General features: G+C 39.3%; 1 protein-coding gene across 1 annotated transcript; it reads right to left on the bottom strand.

The window, feature by feature from the left end:
• Positions 1 to 7440: 7440 nt before the first annotated feature.
• KCNJ2 (potassium inwardly rectifying channel subfamily J member 2) lies at positions 7441 to 18067 on the bottom strand. Its single transcript, XM_034412714.3, has 2 exons — positions 17939 to 18067; positions 7441 to 12852 (listed from the first exon to the last, which is right to left on the bottom strand). Exon 2 carries the CDS (start codon positions 12639 to 12641, stop codon positions 11364 to 11366), a length of 1278 nt encoding a protein of 425 aa, XP_034268605.1. The 5' UTR covers positions 12642 to 12852; positions 17939 to 18067; the 3' UTR covers positions 7441 to 11363.
• Positions 18068 to 19837: the final 1770 nt, after the last annotated feature.

Here is a 19837-nt window from a genome sequence, read left to right as displayed (position 1 = left end):
TGTCCTTTTTGTCCCTCAGCTTGTCATCTACACACATACTCACTTTATCTTTTAGATTTAGAAAACTCTGGAGGTTGATCATTAAGGATGAAAAAGGAGATTATTTACAGCACAGCTAGAATTTTATTCCTAAAACAAGACATACTGTACTGTTTCCATATAGTAGAGTATCACAGGAGGTTGGCTGATGTGAAAGATTGTGTATTGAAGTTTTTTTTTTTCCTTATGTCAGGATAAGGTCATTATTGAAAGCAAGTAATAAATGGCAACTCGATTCTGATTCAAGAAAATAATATGTTGTACTGCCAATGGATTAAAAACAGTTGCATAGTGCTAATATAAAAGTACTGTAAAAGTACTATCAATTATATCCTAAATCAATGTGTTGTTGTAGGATTATGAGTTTATGGGGAGAAAGTTAAATGTTTCCAAGAAATTATTTTTGCTTTCCAAGAAATTATTTTTGCTTCCAGAAAACAGAGAACATCACTTTTGTCCAATGACAGTTGGACAAAAGTGCAGTTATAAACACAGGTAATGCTATTTTCATATGCAGCTTGCCAAAGATGTAGTGGGATTGAGTGGGGATAATTTTAAATGAAAGAATGATAAGCACAGGCAGAAGTTGCTAAGTCTTTCTAACTGCTTGCTGTTTTTCATTGGAGCTCTGACTCACAGCCATCTGAACATATCTGGAAATAGAGATGCAACATGAGGAAGAAACTCAAGAAAAGAAAAACTAAAGGAGCAAGACAGTTGAAATTAACTTGTAACCTGCTTTTATAGATGATTGTTAGTTAATTATATTTGAAGACTTGGTTCCAGTGCATCATGCAGATGTAGATCCCGATCCCATTGTATCCAGTTCTGCTCTTATGAACTAATGTCTAGAATCCAATTTAACATTCGTCAGAGTTTTGTACATTATTCTCTCCCTTCTGTCCCATCAATCTGTTTCAATCAATCAGTTCTGTCTCTCTGACTTTTCATTAGAGGTTCTTAGATTTCAGGGCTAAGTGGCAATGAGATGGTTTGGTCAAATCCTGTTTTTGCCATCTACTAGTAGTGGGAACTCACAGGAACTGATGACAGGAAAAGATCAGACACACATCTTTAAGGCCAGTTTATCTTTATGGTCATTTGATAATCATACTGTTAGCACACACAATTCTAATAATTTCTCTGAAATTCAAGCATATCCACTATCTTTTGCTCTTCCTTCCCTTTTTTTTAGTCTTTCCTCTGAACATTTATCTGAATGCAAGCCATCTTCACACTTTGTCCAAATGAAGGGACTCCATGAATTTTAGGAGGAACAGAGTTGTGATGCTAGCAAATCTGTGATGTTTTAGGAAATCTTGGAATTTAAATGTTAACTCTTCTACAATGGCAAAATTTAGAAGGCCCTTGCTTTATTTTGGTATAGTCTCATTCTACTTCCAATTAATGGATACTTGGTTATCTGAGTTCAATACTATTGCAATTAAGATTATTAGTTCATGCAAATTTCCTTTTGATCCTCTCTACATGCAAGGTCACTTGCAAAGAAGCTCATTATGAGGGCAAAAATTAGAAAGAGAGCAGACTGATTAATTTATTGAGTTTCTTTAATGCTGATGCAATACCATTGTAAAGAGCACTGAAGTGAAATAGTCAATGCACTAGTTTAAAAAGCCAGGAATATAAACACAGTAACACCAAAAGTTTATTCAGCTTACTTCTTCATTGTATTATATTTGTGCTTTATGATGGTGATGATGATGATGATGATTTTTGTTGGAACTGCCCACATGTTGACTTTAATGATAATTTAAGTCATTTGCAATTCACAAGTTATATCCAGGAGCTCTACAAAAGAAAAGAGAAACTAAAACTTATACATGCCTTTTAAATAGTTAGGCAGAATGATTTATTACTTAAAACTCTAAAAATTCAAAACATTAAATATAATCAAGGAAGACTGATTATTATACACACACACACACACACACATTCTTTTAAATATATTAGATATAAATTGCAAACAATTATCATATAAAATTATTTAAATGCTGACAATGTATAAGGAGAGAAATATTTATTTCAAAGGCAGCTGTATTTCTCTCTGATCAAGTATTTTGGAATGAAATCATCCAGAGTTCTGGAGTAGCCCCAGGGGTGGGTTTCAGCAGGTTCTGACTAGTTCTGGAGAACTGGTAGCAGAAATGTTGAGTAATTCGGAGAACTGATAGTAAAAATTCTGACTGGCCCCACCCCCATCCATTCTCTGCCTCCCAAATCCCAGCTGATTGGGAGAAATGGGGATTTTGCAGTATCCTTCCCCTGGAGTGGAGAGGGAATGGAGATTTTACAGTATCCTTCCCCTGCCATGCCCACCACGTCATGCCACGCCCACCAAGCCACACCCACAGAACCAATAGTAAAAATTTTTGAAACTCACCACTGAGTAGCCCTACTTCTAAATTATAGATAATCCTCATAAATATGCTTCCAAGAAATATTAAAATCAGATTCCTAAGAATGATTTAAGAATTACTATATTATTATATTAACACCGAGAACTGTGTTAACCAAAGGCTGCCAAATTACCATTGGAAAAACAAAATATAGATTATTATGCTACTGAGTAAACATAACAAGTTACACTATAAATTCAGTATAAAATGTGCACACTTTTAAAAAACAGCTATTTAATACTAAACAGGGACAGCTAATAGGTGAATTATTTTGGTATAATGAATGTAGGTTAAAAAGTGAAGGTTTAAGGAAATTTATAAAAGATAAGATTTTTTAAAAGATGTATTTAACATCATCAAAATAAAAAGACAAAAAGGAACATGCATGTATATCATTATGTATTACAGTACATTATATATTATATTATATTTATTATTATTATATTATATTATATTATATTATATTATATTATATTATATTATATTATATTATATTATATTATCAAATCATGTCAATCTAAAGTATATTCTGGAAAGTATGTTATGCAACCAGGCCAACTTGGTGATACTATCAAGGTCTTGCCCCAGTGTCTGGAGGCTATGAGGGCTTAAATGTGGAGGAACAGGCTCAGGCTCCACTTGGACAAGACCAAGTTGCTGTGGGTATTTAGAGCACCCAAGATCAGAATTGTTCCATCTGTAATTATGAACAGTGTCCCACATTGCCCTGTGGCAATGATGTGCAATTTGAGAATCTTCTGGACTTCTGCTTGAGGAGCAGGTGGCAGCAATGGTCAGAAAGACCTTTGCACAAATTCATCTTGGGCACCAATTTATGGATGTGGAGAACCTTTAAACAGTCACTTATACTTTGGCCATTTGGTAAAAGAATTTCTGCAATGCATTCTATAGGCCTCAAAAGCTGCAGCTGCCCCAGAATGCAGCAGCAAGAGCAGTTATAGCATGCCCATATAACAACTGTCTTTTGCGAGTGGTATTGATTGTCAGTTGGCTTCCAAGAGTAACAACCAGATTTTTATTAAGTAATAAAATTATTCATGGCATGCAGCTTGGATTTTTATGGACCATCTACTGTCATTTTTGCCTATCTTATATGATTAGGTAGAACTGACATGTTCCATGCCACACCCATTAAACAGTATCATCTGATGGGAATTAGAAAAGGGGAGAAATTAATTTCGTTTCAAGTCTGACTTATAAAAGCTATGTCTTAGGCTAGAACATGTTTGCACAGCTGGAGAGGAGAGGAGAGGATCATATTGATATACAACTTTTTTGGGAAGGTCACAAAGAAATACCCGGCATGCTGATCATTTCAAATGATGGGGACTTTGGAAGTGCTCAGAAGTACATCTTTCAGGGAAGCAAATTTATTGATTTTTTAAAAGTACATTCTGGAAAGTATGCTTTGAATGTGTATGGGTGTTCTTAACCCAGGAACTGCCCGTACTACGTACACACTTAAATAAGAAGCAAAAAGGTTTTCCCTAGCAAGAGAAACTCATGTACTTGCCAGGACTGGTACCTGAGCAGGACACACATCTATGGAGTGGGTATCCTGCTTGACCATTGGTGATTCTCCACATACCATGCACATATACGAGTAAGATTGCATAGATTAAACAAGTTGAGGCTATGCGGCCCAACATCATGCTTCTCTTACACTTCTATACAAGACATGACTTCCCATCTTGCACTTGTAGATTCTTGATGGCCATTCATGGTTTGTGCCTTCCCAAATCCTAGAATTTCCAAGGCAATTTCCCTTCACAACGAAGGAATTTTTGCTGAGGTGAACTTTTAAATGTAAAAGCACAATCAACATCACTATCTCACCCAGCATATTACAGGAGATCCATCTGATTTTAGCATAGATGAAAAGAAGAATCAGAAAAAAAGAGTAGAAGAATGAGTCTGAAGGAATGTTTCTGTGGACCCACATTAGCAGAGGTTCACTGACAATTAAAATCACTTCTGGATTCTTCTTTCCTCCCCTTCCCCTCCTCCTCCTTCCCCTCCAAAAGACAAAAAAAGTACGGAATCTTGAAAGAAAAGTTGGGGGACATAAGGAAAAAAATGTTTTTCTCTGATATTTCTTATTTTCCTTTTACCATTGCTCATTGAAAATGAAGATGTCAGCATATTCTTTGGAGGGCAGATTTTAATCTTCCCTCTAATTACTAACTGCCAGACTGCTCTCCTATGGCAGCCTAGTGCTACCAACTAAATTACCATGATCAGGAGGTTTCTAGGTTCTAGCCAAACTTTGTACCTGGTCTGTGACAATTAGAAGCCTTTGGAGCCTATTAGGGCAGTTCACAGCCAGTTACAGCATAATTTACAAAACAGTCAAATGTCATTTTCAGCCCGTATAAGATTCTATCGTTACTTAATTCTACATTTTGCTTAGGATAAGAAGTATAACATGCTTCACTATGTGTCAAAAACCAAATCATAGAAACAAAAAGCAATATTTATATCTCAAGCTGTAATTTGTAACTTGCTATTTTCCACGTTTGTTGCTTTGGAATTTAGCAAATTGTCTTAAACTGTTATGCTCAATATTCTTGCTAATTAAGGAAGTAATTGAAGGACTGGAAAGTATGCCAAGGACTCTGTGACCTCTGAAAACCTTCCTTACCATTAGTGAAGCTCTTGCAAGTCAAGGAAGAGATGATAAGTTGAACACCAAGGATTAAAACTTGTCTGATTGAAGCATCATGGAAATAGTGAGCACATACAGTTTTATCTCCTTTTTTTAAGCTAGCAAGATGGTGGCACTGATAACAGCAGTACTGTCAGGGTGGGGTATTCATACTCGGCATAGCTGGATTGAAAGTTTTCTTAATTTTCCTGGCATGTATCTTTGCTTTAAATCCTGGGCAAATATTGTTTTTTCCTCCCTTTGGATTTCACAGGGGTGAAATCCAGCAGGTTCTGATGGGTTCTGGAGAACCAGTAGCGGAAATTTTGAGTAGTTCGGAGAACTGGCAAATACCACCTCTGGCTGGCCCCAGAGTGGGGTGGGAATGGAGATTTTTGCAATATCCTTCCCCCAGGAGTGGGGAGGGAATGGGGATTTTGCAGTACTCCTCCCCTGCCACACCCAACAAGCCACACCCAACAAGGCACACCACGCCTACCAAGCCACGCCCACAGAACCGGTAGTAAAAAAATTTGGATTTCACCACTTGTTGCACATATAATTCAGTCACTTATTTATTTCATGCATTTACCATGAAGTAGTCTCTCAGCAGTTTGTGTGAAAGACCCAAACTAAAAAAATTCAGGGTAAAATTTAGTATTAGAGACAATTAAAACAAAATTATTCGCCCATCCAAATTCAATTAATCAGTAAGAAATAAAAAAAAATCAAATAAAAATTACAGCATTTGGTGTAGTAATTAAGGTGCTGGCCTAGAAACCCGAAGACAGTGAGTTCTATTCCCGCCTTAGGCATGAAAGCCTCCTGACATTGGGCCAGTCACTCTCTTATCCCAACCCACCTTACAAGATTGTAAGGGAAATTGGGGAAAAAAGAAGGGGAGGATTATTATGAATGTTTGTTGCCTTGAGTTACTTATAAAGTAATAAAGGCAAGATAAAAATCTAATAAGTATTTGCTTCTAAGTTTTAATTTATACTGTATGCCAGAATCAAGGGTGGGGGAGGGATAGATTGCATTTCTAAGAACACCAGCTTGAACATCCCAGCCATATACATTTAATAAAACCTAACTGTAAATATTTTTCAATTTATCTCTCAGGAACAAAAGCCTGTCCAAAGCAGCTCTGGGTTGCACAAGGCCTGATAACTTCAGAGAATGCTCTTGTGTGGTCTGGCAGCTTCCGAAAAGAGTAGAAAAGCACACCCCGTTCTCACAGGCCTTTCAGTGGATCCAGAGGCCCTGAGAGAACAGGCCCCTCTTGCACAACTTCTGAAGGGTCCAGAGGCCAGGCGAGAACAACACATTGTCACCAAAAAATGACACGGTGGTCACTTGTGACACGCGTATAATAGGATTGCCATCCCTATCCTAGAGGAAAAGGCAGTATATAAATCTAATAAATAACTGCCGCTGGTTGCCCTATAGATGCCAGGGTCTTTCTTCAGAAATAAAATGTTGTGAGAAACTGCAATAGATTATCCTCCCCCTCCCTGGAGGAGGGGGGGGCAACAGCATCTAGGATGGGAAGGATGGTCTTTTAAAAAACCATCTTCTAGAAAATACAGCTATTTTTACTGAGCATGTCCATGAGACGTTTTCCAAATGCCAAGTGAATTTGGCCCCCGAAGATTAGGGCCTCAGCTTTAGGCTGTCACTGTTTGCCTTCAATTCAGCTGCGTTATCACTGGACTGAAATATAATGCATCATAAACAGCAGCTTTGTTAATGCCGTATTAGTCAGTGCAACCTTCTTTCTTCTTCCATCTCAGGCAAAACTGAGACTTCAGCTGTCCAGAATAAATTAAAGAAAAGACATAAAATGTTTACCAATGAAGCCTTAGCAATATTTCCTTTCTGAAATGCTGCCTGGCCGGGGAAAGGCAGGGGATAAGGAAACCACCAGAAAGGCTTGCATTGTATAACATCTATGATAAGTAATGAAGAAGGAGGATTCTGTTTTGTCTACAAATACAAGAAATTGCAATTGTAGGGGACTCAGCACTAGTAGAAAGCTGTTAAGGAAATACAATCCTGGCGCATCTTCTTGAAATGTTGTAGAATTGAGGATCGAGCAGCAAACGGCATTAACCTCCTAAATGTATTTTATTTTTCAGCTATTATAAAGAGCCAATTATTGCTATTTCCACAGGACACGAATGCCCAGCGAACTCAAGAAGCAAGGTCAGCTATGCCCAAAAGAAGTATAGTTGTATAAGCGACTATGCCATTAACCGTGGTAATAATTTGTGGGTTGTTTTTTTTTAAAAAAAAAAAAAAACAGTAACATATAAAAAGTGCAAGAATATTCATTTCTTTATTTAGAAATAATAAAATAAGACATAATATATATAAAAATCTGTACAGTCCATGAATTGTGCAGTACATTAGGAAGACTTTGATACAAAAGGCTGCAAGTAAGGAAATCGTAAGGGAGAAGGATTGTCAAATGCCTATAGTTTTGTTCACCTTACAAACAGCTGCAGGACAGAAATCCTTTTATGAGAAGAAAAAGGAATTCTCTCAGGTTGCCTGTGGGATGGCAACTACGCAGCCCTCTGCTACTTGAAAACAGTTAACAGCAGCCAACATTTTTTTTCCAAAAGACGTTACAGTACTTCTGTTTTACCTTGTTAATTGCCCCCCCCCATACACACACACACACACACACAAAATGGACATAAGAGGACAAAAATAACGACTTCAGAACCCTTTGTCTTGGCCAAAAGTATGCGCAAGGGATGGATGAGCAACTGTGGTTTAACTATGTCTTAGCCCCCAACCAAAATAGAGTGATCTTAACAGTATTTTTTTAAAAATTTAATTTTGCACACCGGACTACAGATGAGGACAGTAGCAATAGCAATTCATCGTCTCTCTCTCTCTCTCTCTCTCGAGGGTGCCTTGTGTAAAACAGATCCGTATATGAAGGGCCCCCATTCAAGTATTTTTGGCTTTCTTTTTTCAGGGAATAGGAAAATTACTGTTTGTCCCTGACCTCATGTTTGCAGCTTGGCGACTTGAGTGAGCAATTCACATTCCAGCAAAATCAGTAGGAAATTTCCCCCATCAGTGTAAGTGGTCAATGATTGCATTACAGATCTATATTATCTCAACTCTTTGAACAAATGCCCTTTATGATTAGGCATAATTGCCCTTATTATAAAAATAACTCATTTGTATATCTTCAGAAGGATCATGGGACCCAGACCATCTCCTCAGGCATGCTTTTGTTTGTTTTATTTTAAAAATAATTATAGAGACATGTTAGGGCCATTAGGTACCATGATGTAAGAATTTTCTTTGGAGCAATTCCCCTCCCCCTCCCGCATACACACACAGACAGACACATATACAAGGAAAGACAAAGGGTTGCTTGAAGAAAAAATTATAATCCAACGAAGAGTGCAACTGATTATTCACTCTCATCAAGTCTCCAGCAATCTGACATGAAAAAAATGCCAATAGCAAGGAGAAAAAAACACAATAAAGTTAAACATCCATGCCTAAATAAATAACAAAAAACTCATTGCATTAGAAACCCCATAAGGCTTGCAAATATTTGCTAAAAACCATGCTAACCAGCAGCATCGTAGGTTCTAAATGATGCCAACTTGACCTTATCTCCTGTCATTTTTTTTTCTTTTTCTTTTTTTTTTAAAATGGACTTCTATTTACATTTGGCTTTAAATATGAAAAAATACTTGATAAACTTTATAAAAATGTACATTATTTGTTTTTAAAAATTTGAAAACATAAAACCCTGCATCTTGGAAATCTCAACTCTGTGCCAAAAAAGAATATTTATGGTTTTTAGAAAAATCCCTTTCTGTGTTTGTTTTAAAAATGAATATATATTCAACACTTTGTCAATCCACCTTTCCACTTAATGCCTCAAGTCCTGCAAGTGGGAACTTTGTGCCTTTTGGAGTAGCTTCCTCCTCACTTCGTTTAACGTATTACTAAATACTCTTTGGTTTGCACTTTATTTTCCTTTGCAAAAATATATATCACTATAGCAGCACAAATCACCTTCAACTGCTTTGCATTTATTTCCCTGACTGGGCTCCAGTCAGGTTGCCATGCGGATTTAACTCTCTCCATAGAGCATGGTTGTTTTCTTAAGAGTTAGCCTCAGTCTATAGTATAGAAACAATATTTGGATAAAGAGGAAGAGCAAAAACCAAACAAAAAAACTGTCTACAGTTAACAATTTCTCGAGCTTCAAATCCATCTATACTCTGCTTAAATTCCATCCTCTCTGGGAAAACGCCACCGTCTCCAGACAGAGCAATCGGGATACCCAAACCTTGCTGAAGCTGTTTTAGTCAACAGTACAAGACCAGAACAAGCTATTTTTAATGGCATACAGTGAGATTCAATACTGTAAAAGAATCTGGAGTGTGATCCTTTCGTGACACCCTTCTTCTCGGCCTTTGGAGAGGACTCTAAGGGGGCAGCTAAATGGGTACACTTGATCTTAGAGGCACAAATAAGTGTTACAGCATTCTTGGCCAGGGACCCAAAAATACCATGAAAGTCATGGTTCAAAGGCTTTGGTAGAGCTACTGCACCCACTGATCACCCTAAGACGTATCACTAATTAAACCCCAAAACGAGGGGAAATCTTTTACAGTATTGTTCACTTCAAACAAATGTTCCCTTGAGCAGAGCATAACAGCACAGTCATTTTCTGTTCTCCTATTCTGGTAAGGGGAAGTTATGCCAAAAAACACACAAAACCACTGCACGGCGAACCTTGCATCAGATTACTCCATGCCAGTTTCTTCTCTCCCGAGACCCTGTGGCAACTGTGCTCCCAGTACTTACCCTAACCTACATGGCTGAACAAACACTTTGCCGATCTCTAACAAATGTAATTTAGGCAGAGCATAACCCTACCCTTGGTTACATGTAATGGTTCATTTCCCCTAAATGCCAGTCTGCTTCTCTTATAGGCTTACATCCTAGACCTTACTTTGGAATGTATGCATGGCTTAACCTTCAATTTTATGCCACAGTTTTCTGGTGTTTAACAAACAGGAAAGAACAGGTGTTTGCTTCCCTTGACTCAACTTTTTTTTTCTTTTCCTTAAAAAAAAAATCGGAAGCCTATCTATCTACTACCTATATCTAGATTTGTTACCTGTCACAATCAAGCAACTCTTGATGGTGGTGGTTTCCCTAAACCAGGGCAATGGAGCCAAAAAAAAAAAAAAAAGACTGTTAATTGTACTCTAAACTTGACTTTTGGAATAAGGTGCAGTAAAAAAAAAAATACACACATGAAGGACCTGAAGGGGATGAAAAATAGTCCGAAAGCAGCCTGTTATATTTAAATAAAAAGTCCACTGTGCAAAAGTGTGCATCTTTTTTCTTTGGTATTCACTTAGGTAGTTTGGAAATCAAAACATATATTGGGTGAAATGAATCTCATGCCATTTCCAAGCACTATTTAAAAAAAAAAAAAAAAAAAAAGCTTGCTATAGACTACTACATGACCTTGTGTTACATAAGAATTTTCCTGTAACTGGATAGTCAGGGAGAGAAATTGATTCTAGGTACTGAGCTACTGGCCTTAACAGACAGATTTCCCAGTTCGCCAGTCACTTGATTGATGGACAGAGCTTTAAAATAAACAAATTCAAGACTGGAGGGGAGTCCCCTCTTTTTTTGTTTGTTTGTTTGAAACGATACATATATATAGAGAGAGAGAGAGAAAAGGAAACAAGTATTAAACTGCGACAAAAATAATTACAGTTTGTGTTCAAGTAGTTAGCAGCAATTTTTAAAAGGAAAAAAAAAAAAACCACACAAGGCAAACTCTTGCCTTGGTTATGCCATTGAAAGTGTTCTTGTTCCCAAGGGAGAAGCATTTGGGGAGGAAAAACAATGGATAACGAACAATAGAGCTCAACCAAAGCTTGCCTGCAAGTTCAAGTTTTGTAAAAAAATATATACATAATTTATTCTACAACGTATGTGCCTTTTAGCAATTAATAGACATAGTGCTTCAGGTTCCAAGTTCACGCCTTGCTGTACCTACTCTGAAGACAGCACTTGAAAACCAGCTCAGGTTTTGACTCCTTAGGGCTGCTTGCCCATCTGTGTCCAACAGTACCATCAACTGAAAACCTGTTTGCAGCCACTTCTCAATGCAGCGTGCCCGTTATGGTGAGATACATTTTAAACATTGCAGAAAGTATTCTTCCCCACCCCAGTCATATTTCAGACTCTCGCCTTAAAGGTCTTGGTTCTAGGGGCACCCCTGCTTGGCTAAGATGGTCCATCTCTGGATGAGTGTCTGTACTCGTGCTCTCAGGCACCCCATTGTCACTGTCTTCTTCCTCTTTGCCCGCAAGGGCAACTTCATTCTCATAGCAAAACGAATTTGCATTCGAGAGGATATATTTTTTCTCGGCTAAGTCTCTGGCACTGCAAAGGGGCGTGTTCGGCACTTCGTATGTTTTGTGGAACCTGGAGTAATCCACTTTGTAGTAGTTCTTTTCTTCAAACAGGACCGGCTCGTAGCGATGGCCCCACAGGATTTCATTTGATAGATATGAGCTACGGCACTGAGTGGTCATAGCTGTGGCTTCCACCATGCCTTCCAATATCACTACAATTTCAAAGTCTGCATTGTCCATATCTTGCTTGCTTAAGTCATATAAAGGGCTCTCTTCGTCTATTTCGTGGACAATTGTAATGGGCGAGACCAAAAATATACGGTCTATCCCGCTGTCAAACCCAACGTTGATGTCTATTTGATCCAGAGGGATGTATTCTCCTTCGGTGGTGATCCGGGATTTGAGGAGCTGGGCTCTCACGTGTGCCTCCACCAAGTGGCTTTTGCGCAGATTGCCAACCCTCCACATCAAGCACAGTTTTCCGTCTCTCATGGCTACCACAGCATTGTGACTGAAGATGAGAGTTTCATTTCTTTTTTTGGGTTTCGCCATCTTAGCCATGACAGCGCCAATGATGAAGGCATCAATGATGCAGCCAACTATTGACTGGAAAACCACCATGAAGACTGCAATAGGGCACTCATCTGTGACACACCTGAAGCCATAGCCGATAGTGGTCTGCGTTTCAATGGAGAACAGAAAGGCTGCGGTAAAGCTGCGCACCTCGGACACACAAGGTTTGTCCGTTTCCTCTAGGTCCCCATGCAATAAGGCAATCAACCAAAATACACAACCAAAGAAGAGCCAGGAGAGGATGAAAGCCAGACAGAAGATAAGCAACATCCATCTCCAGCGGATGTCGACGCAGGTGGTAAAAATGTCTGCTAGGTATCGCTGACCTTTTTCACCCACGTTAATGAACTGGACGTTGCAATGGCCATCCTTCTTGACAAACCGGCTCCTGCATTGTTGCCTGGTGTGTACTTTGCTCTTCCCATTCCCAAAACCGTTGGCCACTGCCATAGTTGCCAGCTTCATACCATCCTCTTCCGAGGAAACGATGCTGTAGCGGTTGGTTCGCACGCTGCCCATCGCTTCCGACGTGGACTCTGGTGCTTCTGCTTTAGAAAACAGTCTGAGTTTCTGCAGAACTCTTTGGAGAAACAGTTTTAAATGTTCTTGTGAACACACTCAGATGAAAAAAAAAATTGAGGGAGAAGCTGGTGCCTCCGTCAATCCGTGACTATGCCAAGGAGAACCTTCTGATATTCACGACTAATCATCTACCAGGAAGAGACATGACCTGTAATAAGAAGGAAAAAAGAATCAGCAAATGCTAGAAACTTATCTCTCTTTCTCTTCCCCCCCCAACCTCTTTTTTTATTCCTGGCATGCTCAATTTTGTTTAGTCAAGGAACACATAATTTATTCAGTGGTAACTTAGCATAGCTGTAGAATCAAATTCTCCTGAAAAGAAAATCAACATCAAATATCCTGAGTATAACATCTATGTCCTTTAACATACACAGATCGAATGTTTAAAAGTACCATAATGACATTATTCTAAAATTGTATATGTCTCAGAAAGTGTTAGGGATGCCATATAATTCCTGTTTGCAAAACAAGACAGCAAGCCTTTTGAAATCATTCGGCAACAAGATTATTCTGATAGCATTTTGGTATTGGAGGTTCAGCTTGTCAGATCTGGCTTAAGACTGCTAGAAACCTTTCAAGTGATATCAAAGGGAATTCTTTTTTAAAGACCAAATATTACACTGTAACCCATATCCCATGCCAAGTTTTCTGCTTTCACACAACACTGAGATTTTGGAATAGAAAACTCTTAGTTTCTTGTTTTAATCCATTTTCAACAGGTCTGATTTCCCTTTGAAAGCTTTTTCTTAAAAAGTATTAGAAAGCAATAACTGAATATTATTTTTATTATTTTCGTGAAACTTTATTTTGATTGTGAAAGCAAAGTAGTTTCATGGTAGCTATTTTAATGGAATGAAAACTACAAAATGTATTGGAAATGCAGTAAATATTTAATGGAAACCTGAACAAGACCCAAGAATAACTTTATGAAGGGAAGGTTATATATTTTAATAACTTGCATTTTTAAGACAATGGGTATAACTGAATAAGCATGTATCCTTTGCTGTCCACGCAAAAATGGATGGATGGATGGATGGATGGATAGATAGATAAAAAAAATATTGGGATTAAGAAATGCAAAGCATTTAATGACCAAGATAAAGAATAGCCCTGATTTTGCCTTATTAGTGACATACAACAATTAAGGACCCTGACTGGGATCCAAATTCTAATCCAAGCCACAAAATACAACCAATTAGCAGCTAATCTGCATCACACTGCCTGCATATTTAAAAACCTGCTTCTTCATTTAAGTCTTCTTTGATGACTTATGCCTTTAACTCTTCCCAAGCAATGCTGTTAAAATATCCTTCAACCAGAACAGAATTTTACAAGACAAGTGTGTGTTCTTGAACCTGAAGAGCAAAAGAGCTATGGTTTCCCCGCCTCCCCGAAAATGACTGGCAAATCATGTTCAGCTAGCTGAACAATACTCATACATATATGCATATACTGGTAGTCCTCAATTTATGACCAGTTGCTTAATGACCACCATTAAAAAGTAGTAAGAATGGGTCTGGTCACAATCCATTTTACAACTATCATGATTTACGACATGTTGCAAACAGAAAAGTCATAATTTTAAGCATGGTTAATCAGAAGATTAATCTGGGTATATCAGGAGTCCCATGCAGGCTTACTTAGAAGTAGACTATTTCCAGCATATGGGACTGTAGCTTTCTAAATACTGAAACCACAGCAAACCTTCGGTTTTCTTCCTTAGTGAAATACATCCATTTCACATTTTCCATAAAAATCCAAAGATTTAAAAATGCAGTAGGTGACAATGCATTAGTAGTGCTGCATTGATTGTTTTTATTTTTTACGGCAACCTCTTATTCAGAGCCCCTTTTCTATAGTTATGCAGTACCTTAAAAAGGAACAGTATGAAATCCCACACAGAGACTTAAATGAAGAAGAAGAAAAAAATCACTGGTTTAAGTGAAATATCAAAGCTTTTCCAATGTGGAATAGTGGTTAAAGTGTTGTACTACAACTGGGAAGAGACAAGTTCAAATCTAAGTTCATTGTGAACATTTATTGGATGACCTTGAGCCAGTGACTTTCTCTCAGCCCAATCTATTCCAAAGAGTTGCTGTGGAGATGAAATGAAAGGAGATCTTCATGTAAGCTGCCTTGAGCTCCCGAGGAAAGGCAGGATATCAAATAAATTACACAGACTAAGAATTTGTGTGCCATAGTATCAGTTTATGCCATACGTTTTAGTAATCTAGAATGTTAACAAGATAAGGGAATATTCTTAGATATTACGACCATCTAATCATATTGTACGATTTGTACATTATACAAACTTTTGCCTAATTTTCTGGATTCCACCTGCATATATTATGTACTTTAGAGATATTTCTTTCTAAATAGATGAATGAAGAAAATATAAAGCAGAGGGATAAGCAGAACTCTATCTTGGTTTTTGATTAGTAACTTTCTGAAATTTGTCATCTGCAAGCTTTTTGCTGCGTTCTGTTCTGGTAACTTCCAAAAACCCACGGTTTCTCAAACACACATTAGTTCTCAGGTTGTAAAACAGAGAGAGAGAAAGAGATGTGAGACAGAAGTATCCTTGGATTTAAAGGAAAAATTTTTTTGCATGGGTCATAGGATGTCTATACAGAATAAGATTTTACAAAGCCAAAATTGATTTGTGGGCATTTGTTCAAATTCAAATTCAAATCACCATCAGCGCTACATATTTGGAAGCAAAGCCTCCACACAGGTCAGATAAAGTGACCCTTCAAGGAAAAAAAACTGGACTATAACTCTCTACGATGCTCTGAGACCTCATCTAAAATTTTGGAAAATAAAGGGTTGGCACATCACACTCAGTTTATTACAGTCTTGGCTATTTTTCCATAATTTACATTCCTTTAAGAAGCAAGAAAAGGCATGGGGTCAGAGGTTAACAATTACACTCAATCTCCAGATAAGGATGAGAGCAGCATATAAGGAATTTGGCTTCTAATACCAATCCAGGCAGAATCAGGCTCTGGAAATATTTAGAAGATACATTTTTTGCACATACACCACATATATACAAAGCAAAGTTCTTCAATGTCATGTGTAGCAGTCCTCCTCCAAATGCACAAAATGGGTATAAATTTTGGCAAAAAATGCTCTGCAAGGTGCTTTATAAGAAACCGTTTCTAACAACAGAATGATCATTTCTTAGCTGCAGAAACATCTTTCCGTTCTTCTTCTATCAAATGCACAATCCATTCAACGATGTAGCCACATTAGCCTGTTATCCAAAATAGGGTATCAAGCATTATGCTTGACAGTGCATTTTCCTCATATAGCTGCAAATATTTACCAAGACACATATCATCAGAAAGCGTGTGTGTCCCTCGAGCCCACCTGTCTCTCTTTTCTCTTGCCCACCAGCAGACATCCCACACTCCACCTGGATAAAACACCAACTGAATTGTGAGTCTACATGCTACAGAACTATACCGTAGAGCGGATTCTTTTGCATCCCAATAATTTTTTTAAAAAAATGTCTGGGATTAGCTTCATGGATCAGCTCAGTGCCTTTTCTTAAACCCTTCTGCAGCTTTAGAAAAGGAAAGGGAATCTTTTGTTTAACCCAACTCCCCCCATCCCGCCCCCCACCCCAGTTCAGACTTTGGAAGTACATGTTGACAGTTGGACAGTATCAAGAAAAAGAGGTACAGCTGATAGGTTCTGAATCTAAATCAACTGCACCTACATAGAACCTTTGGAGCAAAAACACAGCACAGAGAGGCTGGTGAGAGATTTTAGTTGCTAAAAGGACCAGGGAGGGAGAAATAGTTAATGAGCATATAGCAGTTATTTCCCAGTTGCCAGCATACACCTCTACTGAGGCTGTTCAAGGCACATGTTGCTAAGTGAAGCTAACTGCTCCTTGCCTGTTCCTTTGAGTAAACAGAATGACTCTGAACAGAGCATTCACATCAATGCTCTTTTCTTCTAAGTCTGCCAGACTCTTTGCAGTCTCCCAGTACTGGCTGTCTCTTCATCCCATCTCCATTCTATGTTTTTTTTCCCTCTCTCCTAATGACATAATCAAAGCATTTTAAAAACAAAAGTGCCAGCAATGCTGGCAACGCACCTAGCCAGCTTGTTTGTATAAGATGAAGATGACGATGTAATTACAAATGACAGGCGTCACTGATAAGCCACATTTTGTAAGATGGAAATGTAGAAAAAGGACTGAATACGGTATAGCATATATGCTGCAGCTGTATACACATATGCCTAGAGAGAGGCTGACCCAGCACAATCCGGAAAGCAGAAATATACCCGAGCTGAGAAGAGCATGATAAGAAGAGGTTTGAATTGCTCACAGTTGTCCTTAAAGCTTGAAGCAGCTGATCCCAACTCAACGTTCCAAGAATAAACTATTTTCAGATGGCAAAATCTGTAACAGGCTTTATAGCATAACGAAAATTATTTAATCTCAATGAGGAAAAAAAATTCTGATGAATCAAGTTAATGTGATGCAATCTCTCCCGAGCTGTAAAACTCTCACCAGCTTTTTTTTTTTTTTTTGCTTCCAGTTCTTGGCACCTATAACAACATCCATCTCTCTCTCCCTCTCTTCTCTTCCTCTTTCTTCTTCTCAAAAAAAAAGGGGGGGGGGAAGGGAAAAATCCACTCAAGGCTTTGGTGCATGCTGAACAAGAACAGTCAACATGTGGTATTTTAGGTTGTTGTGAAAGATAAGAGAGCACTGGGCAAACCTAAGGGCTTAGATGCTATGATCTTTTCCTGAGTCACAGCATTTTTTTTTTATTTTTGTAATCCCGGGCAAAAAAAAAAAGGAAACAGCAAAAAATAAGAGAGCAACTAGCAGATTTCTTTGCTAACTTCTATGCAGAGCAAGCACTGCAAAGTCGGCTTCGTGCAGTGAAACCTAAGAGCATAAATCGCCGCGATTATGAACGAGAAAGTACCTGGAACTACTTCGCCAACTATCCAAAGGAGAATTGCAAGCAGCCGCTAAAGGAGGAGTTTAGGAAGAGAAAAATCGCTCCGCTTCTATTCAATCAGAAACTGTTTTGGGTGGGTTTTTTTTCCCCACCCCCGACACTCAGAAATATTATGGTGGGATTGGAATTCTGCATCGAGTATCCACAGTCCCAAAGTATTTGCCCGGCTTTCCAGGCTCTGTTTCTTTCTCCTTTAGGAAAAAGACAATTAAGATGTTCTCCGGAAAAAAAGAATCTCTTCCTTACCTGCGGGTGAGTTTTAAGCTACGCAATGAATGACTATTATGAACAAGAGCGTAAGATCCAGACAAGCATGCCGAAGGTCCGCTGCTAACAGCTGCACCCCTTGCAAATGAAACAACTGAATAAGCTACTGCCTGAAGGACCCATGTGATTTTTAATACCGGCTCATGTGTCTCCACCTCTTGAAACCAAACCAATGAGAATCGCGGGGCTGGCTTGCAGAGCCTGAGGCTGACTTGTAGCGACTCCGCCGAGGGAGTCTTGCCGAGGAAAGCGACAGGGATGGAGCCGAGCGAGCGGGGAGAGACGGGGCGGAGGGGCGACGGTGGGAAAAGGGGAAAAAGTGAAATTTTTAAACTCTGGGCAGCTCTCAGCTTCCTTCAGTTGCGCCGAACTCTCCGCGGGGACGTGCGGCAACTCTGCACAACGCAAAAATATACGAACGAGGCACGGTTTATCTAGGCGGCCGGGTGCAGTGCGGAAAAGGAGGGGGGCGGAGAAAAAAACGAATAGCTTGCACCCCCCCCCCCCCCGGGAACAGGATCCGTCTTGTCCCCAATATTTCTGAGGCTTGAAATCCTGCGATGGCTTACCTTGGGACGGATTTTGCGAAGCAGATGGCGGGAAACGTGAGGAGAGGGGAAGGAAGGCTGGCCGCGGGTAGTGCTTAGCTGCGGAGATCCCGCCGTGTTGCGAGAAGGAAATGTGGCTCTGATGGGGCGGGGGTGGGGGAGGCGGAGGACCAGCATCAAGAGAAGAAATAGACAATTGTTTGGAGTAGGCAGAGGTGGGAGAAAAAAAACAACAACAATGTAGGCTTGGTTTATTCAGCCACCGATCCTCCGTGGACGGCAGGGAGCTCCACTCAGCGAAACTGGACGGAGGGGGTCGCCCAATTGTACAACCCAAAGAACGGAGGAGAGGAATTAACGAGGGATTGCGATGAGGCAGACGTGGTGGGAAGAAGAGTTTGTGCTGAGATCCGGTCTTTGAAAAGAGGCCTGCCGGGGATCCCACAGGTTGACCCTGCGGGGAGTTTGTGCCTAGACCCGTAAAAGAAGCTTCTACAAGAAGTTAGCAGGTGCAGACTACGGTCGAGTAATGCAACGTTAGAGGAAAAGGTAGCATCCTGTTGAAATTGAACTTGTAAAAAAAAAAAAGGTTTAGGACCTGTATTAAGCATGGGGTGGCATGATGTGAACCGGAAGAAAGGCATGGATCCAATTAGGAAGAGAGTTTAGGGAAAAGGGGAGGGGGGGTTAAGCTTTCTAAAGAAGGGGAGATTGAGAAAGTGTGAAAATAAATAAATAAATAAATAAAAGTTGATTGGCCAAAAAAAGGATTTTATGGGAAGCAATAATAATCTGGAGATGTTGAAAACAGCAGAAAAAGTTGGAAGAAGTATATTGTGGGAGATCAAAGATTTGGCAGATTTCGACTATTAAAAAAACTCGAGCGGGGTTTGCTTTTGGCAGCTTGTGGGCAAGAAAATTATCTACGCTCTTTTTACCGCCGTGAAAATTATGAATGGGCAGGGGTCTTTTAAGTTGATTACGACTGATTACGAGCTATCAAATAGGTGTCGACTTGTAACGATCGCAGATTCTCCGTGATTTGAGTTAAGAGTAGAAATAATCACAGTTCTCATCAACGTTATCTGGGCCTGACGCAGCCGTTCGCCAATTAAAAGTCTCTGCCACACAAATCAGCGTTTGCTGTATGAAATCACAACTCTCCGCCGCTTAAATCACTGTTTGTGTACAGTATCACAGGTCACACGCGTCTGCCTTTAAACCAGTGGCTGCTGCTAAAAAACACACCTCCCTGCCAGCTAAATCAGTGAGTGTCTAAATAATCTCTCGAGCGGGGGGGGGGGGAGAGAGAGACTGCCCCCAAAAATTC

The sequence above is a fragment of the Pantherophis guttatus genome, chromosome 2, assembly GCF_059756535.1.
Source record: "Pantherophis guttatus breed Tessera chromosome 2, ASM5975653v1, whole genome shotgun sequence".
Lineage (NCBI taxonomy): Eukaryota > Metazoa > Chordata > Lepidosauria > Squamata > Colubridae > Pantherophis > Pantherophis guttatus.
This window is presented reverse-complemented; position numbering and strand designations above follow the sequence as displayed.